Genomic DNA, 12,396 nt, shown 5'->3' with positions numbered 1-12,396 from the left:
TGGTGCCCAGGGACCTTCCCTGGAGGGGGAATTTTCCACTCTCTTCTGGAACACTGTGGATCGTGGGCTGCAGTGTGCATCATGACTCTGGGGGCACTTTGGGGATCACTGATGGTTTATGGCCCCTTCTCAGACATGACTGCATAGCTGAGCCAGTTGTGCCTTCTCAGAAGGGATGGAAACCATCAGGTCTGCCTGTGAATGTCCCGATACCTCCCCCAGGAGGGCGTTCACAGCTCAGCCGGGTTTGTAAGGGAGGACATGGGCATGACAGAAAGCGTCACTCCACCTCCACAGGGTCTGTTTCCTACCGCCCTTCTCCCCCTTCTGACCCAAACCCGGTTTGTTGCTAAACAAAGGTTGGTTTGTGGTGCTCATCCTCAGGCGGTGTGCTGGGTGTCCATCACCCCCCGTATCTGGGCTGTTCTTAGGCAGATCAGAGGTTTTGCCACCGCACACCCAAAAGCTCTCCTCCACCTTCGGCTGCGGGGCGCAAACCTGGCCTCAGCAAAGCACCCTGTTGCTTTTGCAAATTATTAACCCTTCACGTTTCAGTCCCTCACACACTGGCAGATCGTTCTGTTTGCACTTTTTCTCGTCGGTAATGTAAGAATTCTCAGCTGAGGACTGAGTAGTCAGCCCAATTTCCAAACAGCTCATCCGGACCTGACCCCGGGGGCAACTCCATGAGTGCCCTTTCCAAAAGCCATCACATCATCGGATGGATTTGGGTTGGAAGGAACCTTAAAGATCACTGGTTCCAAACCTTTTGCCACAGGCAGGGACATCTTCCACTACACCAGGCAGCTCCAGGCTGGCCTGCCCGTCCCTGCCCCTGTCCCACATCGCTCCGAGCAATCATCCGAGACTGCTCCTTCCCCGCCCGCTCTCACCTTGTCACACCCCGCCGCGACCCTCCCTGCGCTCCCCCTCCCCTCCATCCCTCCCTCCCTCTCCGCTCTCCCCTCCTCTCCCGGCGCTTCCCCGTGCGCGGCCCCTTCCCTCCCGCCGCCCGTGTGTCCGTGCTGCGGGCTCAGCGCTGTCCCGGCCGCCCCTGTGCCATCCCCGGGAGCAGGGGCGGCGGTGCGGAGCTCAGCCCGCTCCCCAGACAAAGCCCCCTTGTCCGGGGGGCCCGCGGGGCTCGGGGCGGTACCGGGGGCGGTACCGGGGGCGGGCGCTGTGCGCGGCTCCCGCGGCCGCTCCGGGGCCGCCGGGGACGGGGCACGGCCGCGGCCCGGCCCGGGGGCTCAGCTGCCTCTCGGGCGGCGGCGGGAGCGGCTCGTACTTATTGATTCCCGTTCTCCGCCTCTGCCCCGGCCCGTCTCCGCACTCCGGGTACTTTTTCTGGGCTTTTTTTTTCTGGGTTTGTTTTTTTTTTCTTTGCTTTTTTTTTTTTTTTTTATTTTTTTATTTTTTCCCCGTTGTTTGCGGCGGAGCGGAAGGAGGATGGGGTTCGAGCTGGATCGCTTCAGCGGGGAGGTGGATCCCGATTTCAAGTGCAACCTGTGCAACAAAGTGCTGGAGGACCCGCTGACCACCCCGTGCGGACACGTCTTCTGCGCGGGCTGCGTGCTGCCCTGGGTGGTGCAGCAGGGCAGCTGCCCCGTCAACTGCCAGCGCATCTCCACCAAGGAGCTCAACCACGTCCTGCCCCTCAAGAGCCTCATCCTCAAGCTGGACATCAAGTGCGACAACCACGCGCGGGGCTGCGAGGCGGTGGTGCCGCTGCAGCAGCTGGGCGAGCACGCCGAGACCTGCGACTTCTCCCCGGCCAAGTGCCGCAACCGCGGCTGCCGCCAGGTGCTCAACCTGCGCGATGTGGAGGCGCACATGCGGGAGCGCTGCGAGGCGCGGCCCGCGGGGCTGTGCGAGCAGGGCTGCGGGCTGCTGCTGACCCACGGCGAGCGCCGGGCCGGCGGCCACGGCTGCCTGCGGGCTCTGCGGGCACACGGGGCCGCGCTGCAGGCGCGGGCGGCCGCGCTGGAGAAGGCGCTGAAGAAGGAGGCGCTGCGCGCCGGCAAGAGGGAGCAGTCGCTGCTGTCGCGGCTGGCGGCGGCACAGCTGGAGCTGCAGGTGACGGCGCTGCGCTACCAGAAGCGATTCACGCAGTACAGCGCCCGCCTGGACGCGCTGGCCCGCGCCCGAGCAGCCTCCCCCGGCAAGGTAAGGACGGGCCCGCGCTGCCCGCTGCTCCCCGGGATGCTCCCCCGGATGCTCCCCGGGATGCTCCCCCGGATGCTCCCCCCAGCCCCGCCGTCCCCCCAGGCCGGCTGTATGCCGGGTTTCTCCCGCAGAACCCTTTCAAGTAGCTGAGCTTTTGGCGTAATACGCCGCTTTCTATAGGTTACATACTTTTAAGTGTGACCGTCACTGCTAGCTGCGCCCCGTAAGGTAACTCGCACAGGAAAGTAACGAGGTCGCGGTGTTACTGTTTTCTTTTGGTTCTCTTCCCCGAAGGAAACTGTAAAAGTGGAATTTCCAGGGCTGGAAATGGTATTAAAGCAGCAGAAATTGACTCCCAGGAGTCACACAAAGTGGAGTGAATTGGAAGAAGCCGCTGTGGCGCGATGCTTTCCAGAGCCTGAGCTCACCTAGCATCCCACAATAGGGCTTCCTACAAAATGCAGGCTTTGGGATTAACTAGGATGCAACTCGGACACCTCGCCAGCTATTCCAGGATCTGCAGCCATCGTCTTTGTAACATCCACATGAAATACAAGACATCTGCTGTGTACTTGTCATTTCTTTCCCAGAGTCACACAGGGTTCTTTAATTAGGAAGGGAAAAATTAACTTGATTTCAACTCCTCAAAATTAGGGCATTTATAAAATGACCAGAATCAAAAGCCAGAGCTACAGCAATCCCCAAGTTTTAATTGGAATGAGGCTTCCCAGCAAGGGAAGCCCTGCAAGCCAATTATCTTTTAAATGAAGATATTCAGAGTCCTTCCAGTGACCTGGAATGTGCTACCACAGACACAGCAGTATTAAACTATTCTAAACTGTCAAGCATCCGTATTCACAACTTTGGTAATGTTGAGGCTCTAAAAGCTATGTGAAGGAAATAAAACTTCATGTTAGAGGATCTTTTTTATTTTTTTTTTAACCTTCTTAGTAATCCAGGACAGAACCCACCCTGTTTTCCTAACTCAAACCAGAAAATATTTCAATACTAAACAAACTGTTCTAACTTCAGGCAATACTGAGAGCGTGCTGGTCAAAATCTTAGTAATACCATTAAAATAAATTGGGGGTTCACAGTCATATCAAGATCCAGACAGTTCTGTCTCCCCCTTTTCCTGCAGCACTTTGCCATGGCATTCTGGAGGTTTTCTGCTCCCACAGCCTGGAATGCAGCTCCCTTTCCATCACTGATGACAGGAGAGTCCTGCTGTCAGAAATCATCTCACCCTACCCCTGCCTCCTCATCTTTGATCTCCTTTATTCTCACACCTCCCCTCTTTCATGGCTAGTGCTGATAATGTTGGGTTTGCATCATTTAGCTCTGTACAGAGCTGCTGTAATCCTGAGAGCTGCTCCTTCTTAGCTGCAAATGTTCTTGACACATATTTCCAGCTCTCCTTTCTATCAGATTTATGGGTAGAGCTGGCCCAGACCCCTGTGCTGGGTCCAGCCCCGTTACAAAGGGCTGTTATGCAGTTCTCTGGAGCAGCCACCACTCTGAAGAAAGCTGGAAGGTGTCACATCACCACAGCCGCTGGGACAGTGGTCACTCAGTTCTGTGGCTTTCACAGCATTTTGGGCAGCTGGCCAACACTAACAGCTCTCTGCTGCCCAGCTCCCAGGCAAGCACAAGTAGAAAACTTGCATCTTTGTGACCCAGAGGGTTTAGTAAAAGACCTGTGGTAATCACCTGGTGCTGGGGATGCTTTCCCACTTTGGGGTTGTGGCAGGCTTCCAAGTTCAGGGTTATTTTCTCAGAGACAGTAGCACAGACTGTGCAGGAACACTCAGCAGGACACATAAATTTGCCTAAAGATTATGTCCCTGAACACAGGGATTAGAGGTATGGTAGTGTAAAATAACCAATTTGGTATCATTATTTAAATTATGATCATTAATCATGTTTCATACATTCACAGATGTAGTAGTTTGGTCTGTGCTAAACACAAGTAGGCTGAGGACCAACAATCTGGGTTCATGGCTTACAAGTGATTGCAGAACTTACTGTGGGATGTTCTGGCTCCTCAGTAGATGGAGAAAAAGGATTTTCTGACTTTCCTGTCTGATGGCTGCTTGTTGCTGCAGATGCAGAACCAATCCAGAATAAATCAGACGACATTCCCTGTAGTCAAAACAGAAGAAATGCCCAAGTACAGCTGTGTTTAAATGCTTAGTCAAAGGGGAAATACGATATTGAGTGACATTAGACCATTCTTTAAAGACCCAAATTTGTGATCCTTTGGCAGCTTTGGAGACCCAGGTCAGGATTCATTTTAGCATAGACTTTGTGATGCTGAATGAGTCACAGCTTTGCTGTGCTTTCATCTACCATTTCTCAGGTGAGTTCTCTAACACCACCATAACCATATTGAGAGAAGACATAAATAAATATATATTTTATACACACATCTTTAGGCATCTCACAATTTTATAAGCCCCTTAAGCAGGTAGTTATGCCCTAAGTGACCCCAGTTGTGTTATCCATGTGTATTATCACTGAGGGAACATTTTAATTTTACTGTGTACAGTTCAAAGGTTTATTCAGAGAATGACTGACTGGGGGAAAGAGGAGAGAGGCTTTTTGAGGATGAGCTTGAGCAGGGAGTGGGAGGGAAGGTGGTGTGTCTCACTGAAAATCAGTATTTCCTTCCATCAGACATGTCAATCCTGAAAATCAAAGTCTAAACAATCAAGAAAAAAGCTTGTACAATTCAAACAAGGCTTAATCCTTGGTGAAACACAGCGCTGTGCACACCTCTTGATAAGCTGATCTGGTCAATCCCTTATTTACACAGCCGACAAAGTCCTTTGGGAAGGAGCAAGGGGAGAGGGGATTGGAAGCAGGTGACAGTGCTGGCTGCAGGGTGGAAACCCTTCTCCTCTCCTGGCAACCAGAGACAGGGACTGTCTTTAAATGGATCAGCCAGGCAAGAACCAGTTAGGACCTGACACTCAGGACCTCTGTGGTGCTGGTGCCACAGATTTGAGCTTTGTAAGAGCCAGATGAAGTCCTTTAAAACAAGATGATGTGTTTTTCTCAGCCTGTCCCCAGGCAGGATGGTCCAGGCTGGTCGTGGCAGCCCTTTCACCAGTGAGCAAGGAGCTGAGGTGCCTCCTCTGGTGAAGAAAGACCTTCTTAGCCACAGCACTACCAAAGAAATTAGTCTTTGCTATCTAAAGGGAAAGGCAGTCTATTAGCTGCACATTGCTCAGCTGGGAAGTACAGTAATTTCAAGAATTATGTTAAAGAGTTCTGTTCAGCTGTGGGAATACAACATGCCAGGAACCATCAGGTCTGCTGCCGGAGCAGCTGCCGGGGCAGGGCTGGCCCCTGGCCACCACATTTCCACAGTTACCTCACTGTTTAATGACTGCTCCGCTGGAACGCCAGATCTTGGAGGGGGAGAGAAAGGCAGAGCCCTGGAAAAATCATTTGCATCGTGGCTTCCTTATGAAGAGAAGGAGAAGGCTGTTGAGGGAGTGGTTAAGAGCTGAGATGTGAATGTGCAGAAGTGGCCAAGTGTTGGAGCGAGGTTCTGCTGCATCCCCGGGGCCGGGCAGCTCTGCACCCACGGTGGGGCTGGTGCTCTGGAACGTGACTGCTGCCATGGGGAGCATGGAGACACTGCACAAAGCCACCAGAAAAACCTGGAAATCCCTTTAAAACCCCTGTAGACAGAAGTGCTTTTTCAGAAGTACCTACAGAAAGCTGCATTAGTTGTTTCTTTTCCCTCACAACCCGACTGATTCAATCCCACCTGCTTCAACACTTGTTCAGCCAGGTATAAAAGTGTCAAATCAAAGCCACATAAGGAGGCTTTAATGAAAACAGGCAGCTCTAATTACTGAAAGTGTCTTGAGAGCAATGCTGTAATTGTTTTTTGATCGTTCTAATTGATTTGCCTTCTTAAACAGGGATAATAGAAGGAAACAGTCGTGCTAGTATGTGCTTGTCTTTCAAATCCGGAATCATCAGTCCCTGAAAGTGGTCTCACAGGACTGGAAATTGCTCCTTGAAATCCTGTCTGAGGTCTGGGTCTGTAGACTTGCAGGGAAATAGATTTTACTTCATTTTTCAGCTCTCTTACCCAGAAGAGTTACCTGGTTCTCACTGCTGCCAAGTGCAGGCAGATTCCAATAAAATCGGAGTTTGTTCTTGTTCCTCTGTATCAGGTCCAAGTCCATTTATCAGTCGATCATTAGGGAAGATAATGATCAGAAACTGATGTAAAAAGCACATTTTCAGGTGAAGTTGTTGGTGCAGTTCTCCCATGGAGGAGCTCGGAGTGTGCGGTCAGTGGAGCTCTGCCAGTTCACACTGGCAGGGAATTGGGCTTCCTTATCATCCCCAAATCTCTGGGAGTAATTCAGTAATCCAGGATTACTCTGACATTTTTTATGACTTTAATAGACAGCAATATTTGATTGACAACTTCAAATTGACATGTTAGAAGAAAAATGCACAAACTAAAACCATCTGCAGCGAATTACAATGTAACTGTTGCAATTTTTGTCATTAATTGGTTATGAAAACCAGACTTGTAAGATAACTTCCTCAAACTTTTTTTGTGTTCATAACTTTTTCACCCTTTGGATAAAACAAAAAAAAAAAATGGTTTTGGAGGTAGAAAAATTCATCTGTATCTCTAGATGTGCATACTGATCCTGTTCTGCTCTCTAAATGTTGTTATTCACAGGGCTTTTTGCAGTGCTCTGCTTTTGTTTGTTGTGCTGTAAATAACAACACTGGATTGAGACTGAAGGGAGAACATTGTGAACATTTAGTTGTCTTTAACAGTTCATGCACTTAGTTTTGTCTTTATAAAAGTTTTGTCTTTATAAAAGTTAATAGGCCTAATCAGCATCCCTCTCTCATAAAGGACATTTTGCAGGAGTTTGTAGTTAGGAACAAGCTGGGATGAGAGACCAGGATAAGAGAGCCTGCTCACACAGCCCCCCAAATATTACATGTCCTTCTAGTATATCTTTATTGTATGCTGATTGTCCAGAAAACTATTCACTGCAGAATTTCATATTTTAGGGGATTAACATGATGATTTTCAGTGATGGGAGATTTCTGTTTTGCTAGTCTTAAAATGCCAGAGGGCAAAAAAATATGCACAGCAGGTGTTGTGAATAGCAATTTCCATTCTGGGCCTGTGGCAAAATTTGTAGCAGTTTTGTTTAATGCTGTTTTCTAAAACTCTGCTTAGAATTTTGTGTTTGATGCTGTTTAAAACAGTGTCACTTAAAACAATGTCACGTAGCCAGCAGGAGAGAGAGGCAATGCAAGGATCCAGTCCTAAGATTCAGTCACCCCCAAGCACTGGAAAAGTCGAAGAGTTTGACTACTGGAAGCGTGGAGTATTTTACATAACACATCACATATGACTGGGTCAAGTAGTTGCAGGAACCAGCATTACATATAAACCCCTTCTGTTGCTGTTAAGTGTCTCACTGTAGATCTCAATAAAAAAGACACATAAATCTTAGGGGAGGTTCTGCTGCTGGAGCTCAGTGGGGTGGCTGGAGCAGCCACTGGGAGCTGCAAAGTTCTTCCAAACATTTGTCTCTAAACTACAAGGGGATAAAAAAAAATAAAAATAATTTTAAAAAAAAGAGAAACCAACCCAACAAAAAACCTGGGTAGAAGTGTTACCTGTCCTGTTTTAACCCCCACACACAATGTTTTAAATGTGTTTATCTGTTCTTTTTAGGGTGAAGAAACTAAAGCACTGACTCTGGTCCTTCATCGGGACTCTGGATCTCTTGGATTTAATATTATTGGTGGCCGGCCATGCGTGGTATGTTAATTGTTAAAATATGTTTGCCCTTTCCAGTTGGGAAAAGCATGGAGGTCAACACTTAGAGGAAAAATGTTGCTGACAAGCATTTGGTCCTCTTGGGATTCCTTCAGAGCAGTTCTTCCTTTGAGGTTGTATGGATGTCTATTAACTGCACTGCCTTTTCTCTCGCTGCCTGTTTATTCTTGTATATCCTCACACCCTGGTGCAGTGCCACTCCCAAAATGATAAAACCCATGGTGTCTCCTTCTCAGGCCATACTGCTGTAAAGTTTGTGGGTTCAGAGCCACAACTTTAGCCCCTTTCATTAAAAAAAAAAACAAATATTCACTCTGCTTTCCATCAGAGATCCAGCAGCCCTCTGTGCAGGTGAAGGGGTGGAACTTGAACAGCCTGGTTTGGAATTCTGTGACTTCAGCAGATGTTTCCTGCACCACACACTCACTAATGTATTTTTTAGGGATGCTTGTTGGCTGGAGCTGCTGCATATGACTTTAATTACATCAAGGAGTGGATTATACCTTGTCCTAGTAATTTAGAAAGTATTCAGAACTACTTCTTGGCTGCTCAGAAATTTGATGTTAATCACGATTTATTCCTAGTGAATTCACTTGAAAGTTAATCTTTCTTTAGAGTTTTTCAACTTTCTGAGGCGTTGTTCTGCACTGGTAGAAGCACAATACACAGGAATATGAAAATACCTCGTTAGGTGTAAGGGGTTTTCATGGGTATATTTTCAAATCCCCAGAGGAAAAGCTGTGCAACTAAAAATGAAAATTGCACTGTTGTCTTATGTTTGATGTACAAGCAGGCCGTGTCTCGCTGGATTTTGCTGTGAGAATAATTGTAATGACAATTACTCCTGAGCTGGCCTAAGTCAGAGGAAAATGATTATCAAGCAACTAATTTACCTAATGGAAGTCCGACCCTGGTTGCTTAATCTGTCAAAATTGGCGTATCAGATGTCCTCATTAGCATGAAGCAATTCCATATTAAGACATCAGTAAGAATATTTCTCTCAAATTACATGCACTGTTGTGACATGGACAAGCTTCAGCTGAGGGCAGACGAGAGGGACAATAATGTGTTTTCCTTTTCATCCTTGAAGGACAATCAGGATGGGTCATCGAGCGAAGGGATTTTTGTGTCGAAAATAGTTGACACTGGGCCTGCTGCTAAGGAAGGAGGGCTGCAAATCCACGACAGGATTATTGAGGTATGAGAATACACTGCCTTTTAATAGTGCAAGCTCCAGCTCAGGTCTTCACATGGCATGTTTGCTGTGGGTTTGGGAGAAGTGGACCGTGGTAAACACTGTCGAGAAGATCTGTCTGTGAAAATATGCTGGGCTCGATTCAGTGCTGACCTCCGGGGCTTTAGGTATAGTCCTTCCCTAAATATAGAAACCAGATTATGGATGGTATGTGCGTGTCCTGACTTCCTGAGGAGCTCGCATCTCTCTGGTATGCCATAGATAGTTCTTTTTTAAGCTGTTGGAAACTTGGAAGTTATTTAGTTAAAACCATATGTGAAATATCTGTGGTGTAAAGCACAACGTTATTTTTCTTGGTATTTAAGTTTTGAACGGTCAGGGGAAATTCTTGAAAGAAGAGAAATCTTCTCTGTGATTTTTCTCTATGGTTTATCATAAACTTAAGTAACTCCTTTAATGTTGGTGGTGAGTTCTTACATTACTTAGATTGCAGTCTGAATTTCTTCTCATTTTGCCAAAGTCTTGACCTCAATAAAAAGCTCTTCCTGTGAAGGAGATGGTTGCATGAAACTTTCTTCTAAATTTGCAGCAAGCCAATTTCTTTTTTTTGGGGGGGAGAGCAAGAAAAAGGTTCATTTTCATGAAACAAAATGCAGCTGACGGTGAGTCAGTTCCCATTGTTTGGGATTCTGCAGTTCAGAAAAAGTCTTCCTCACTGTCTTATTTTTGTAGGCTGGAGAAACTTTGAGAGTCTATTGTTCAAAAAGATAAGTTTGGTGTTTGTTGCCAAGGATATCATGGAACAGCCAGTTTCTCTAAGTAATGGAATTCCATTGCTCTTATGTTTTGCAAATGAGCAATAAACAGCTGTTAAGGATTTTCTGTTGGCAGGGGACAAACTGTATTTGCCTTTTTCTGTGCTGTTATGGCAAATTGTATTCACCACTTAGTAAGGGTATAAAATATTAATTAAGTTTCTTCATATGGGAAAGAATGGAGCCCCAGTAGCAGAACTATAAAAAGATAAGAAGCTGAGCTGTGAAATGATCCAGAGTTGCTCAAACTCTGTGTGTGATGTAACATTTGAGAAAAGGTCTGGACGGTTTTGTGAGAACTCTGCGATTTTGTTTGAACTGAAAGGTTTCCCATAAGCCTGAATTTCCCCACAGCCTCCTTGGAAAGCTGACATCCGTTTCTGAAGTAGTGCACAGTCCCAGAAACCAAACATCCCTATGAAAACCAAAACTCTGGGAGATCAAATACTGCAGGGTTAGGAAATGTCCTGGGCTGAGGTTCAGGCTCGGTGAGCACCAGCCCTGTCACAGCTGTGGAAGTGACCCTGGCTCACAGTGCAGGGGACAAGGACATCCAACCTCCACGGGCTCTGCACCATCTGCTCTCTTGCAAGGCATCTCTTTCCTTCTGGTTTAGTTTTGCTCCTTCCTTACTGCTCCCCAAGCTTAGTCCAGGCTGAGGAGCGAGTCCCACTCTGTGTCCAGAGGAGCTGAGAGGGACACAAGGGACAGGCTGAGCTTTCCTGCCATGTCCCCTCCCTGAGCAGAGCCATGCCTGTGCTTGTGCTGAGCCTTTTCCACAGCTCAAACTGCATTTTCAGAGAAGAGAAAAGCCCAGATTTGTTGGATTAATAACACACCAAGGGTAGCAGGAACCAATGTGTTGACATGGGGCTGACATGTGTTGACAGCTCTTGTTGTGCTGACCACAAACTCATTGTCATATTCACTCTTCTCACCTCTAAATATACACAAAATGCTGATGAAAATGGAGCACATTGTTTGCCAAGGGTTGGCTTTGGGTGCCTCCAGACCAGCATCTCACTCTGGATCAGGAGTGTCCTTGAGTGGTGCCCAGCTAATGTGGTTTGGTTCCCATTGTGGAGCAGTCTCCAAGAGTGCTAATTGAATTCTTCTTTAGATAAATTAATTTGTTTCATGCAGCCAAGCCACTACAGGCATCCAGTTCACAGCACTAGACTGGAGTGCTCTAAAAGAGAACCCTCAGAATACAGATACTGTGGACACCAGCTCCTGAGAGCAGCTTTTTCATCGAGTATTCTCCTTCCTGTGGAGTTTATATTTAGCACATTTTCTCTAACCTTGCTCTGGATAAGGAAAAACGAGATACCTCCTGCATCAAGGCATCTAAGTGAGCTTTATCATCCTAATTTCTAATTATCTTAGATAATTGAAATACCTGTAAACTATCTAGATGAGAATTAATAATGGCCAGTGGTGGTGTCCTTCTAGAGGCAAGTTTTTGTATAACCTTCACACTGTCAAAGTTTTGATTTGGGAGTTTGACTCAGAAATGATTTACAGATGTAGTTATAACTAGCAGAACACAGCTGGAGGACTTGGCACAGAGCAGAGCATCCTAGCAGGTCACATTTGCTTTCAAAAGCATAAAAAGTGGTGAGGAAAGATGGCAACTTACTTCTCTAGAACTGAATTCAGCTACCTAGAACTTCTCTAGCTTGTTCATTCAATATTAAGGTTTTATGTATCATCAGCATGATTCTAAATAGACTCTTCCACAAAGAATTCTTATTCCAGTATAAGATGCTGAGCATAACATCTCCCTAATTAATTCCAGCATCCATCACAGAGAATTTACAATGAACTAAAACATGAATCATTTGATTGCCTTTTGGAAAATGTTTCTTTGCTGCAGATCTTCTGATGGATGTGTTTTGGAGCACATATAAAATAAGAGTGTCACTTCTTGTTTTCAGAACTGCCACAACATTTCTAATTACTGAGCAGGAATTAGGCAGAGTGAAATACAGACACATCAGGGTACTGTTCAGGGCTGATAGCAGAAGCATTGCTTTATTGCTGTTTGCTTGCAAATTCTATCCCCTGACAATTCGATCCAGAGATAACCTTGGAATTATGTCAGAGATAATTTTTAAACACATTTTCCTTATGTAATTTGGATTTCCTGTTCTGCATTTTTCAGAAGGTTAAATGCAAAGTTAACCAGGTTTAAGAATTGGCTTGAATTTTCTTTAAAAGCAATTTTTTGGCCCTTTTCATGTCTTTGAAATAAGTAATGGGACTGTGAGGTCTATGTTGCTACTGCTAAATGACAAAAATCAAGATGAATGTTGCATGGTCTGTACTACTCAGTCATCAGAACAGCACGTAAGAAATACAGAGAAATGGCCTTTTTCTTG

General features: G+C 46.5%; 1 protein-coding gene across 1 annotated transcript in view; it reads left to right on the top strand.

Moving 5' to 3' along the window:
* Positions 1 to 1,227: 1,227 nt before the first annotated feature.
* Positions 1,228 to 12,396, top strand: part of PDZRN3 (PDZ domain containing ring finger 3) — a 129,728-nt gene continuing 118,559 nt past the window's right edge. The window contains exons 1-4 of the mRNA XM_058845228.1: positions 1,228 to 1,335; positions 1,437 to 2,163; positions 7,901 to 7,987; positions 9,096 to 9,203. Coding sequence (XP_058701211.1) covers positions 1,447 to 2,163; positions 7,901 to 7,987; positions 9,096 to 9,203 — 912 coding nt within the window. The 5' untranslated portion in view covers positions 1,228 to 1,335; positions 1,437 to 1,446. The remainder of the gene's footprint in view (positions 1,336 to 1,436; positions 2,164 to 7,900; positions 7,988 to 9,095; positions 9,204 to 12,396) is intronic.

Source organism: Poecile atricapillus, chromosome 9, assembly GCF_030490865.1.
Source record: "Poecile atricapillus isolate bPoeAtr1 chromosome 9, bPoeAtr1.hap1, whole genome shotgun sequence".
Lineage (NCBI taxonomy): Eukaryota > Metazoa > Chordata > Aves > Passeriformes > Paridae > Poecile > Poecile atricapillus.
Note: the sequence above shows the minus strand (reverse complement) of the source record. Positions and strands in the feature narration are given on the sequence as shown.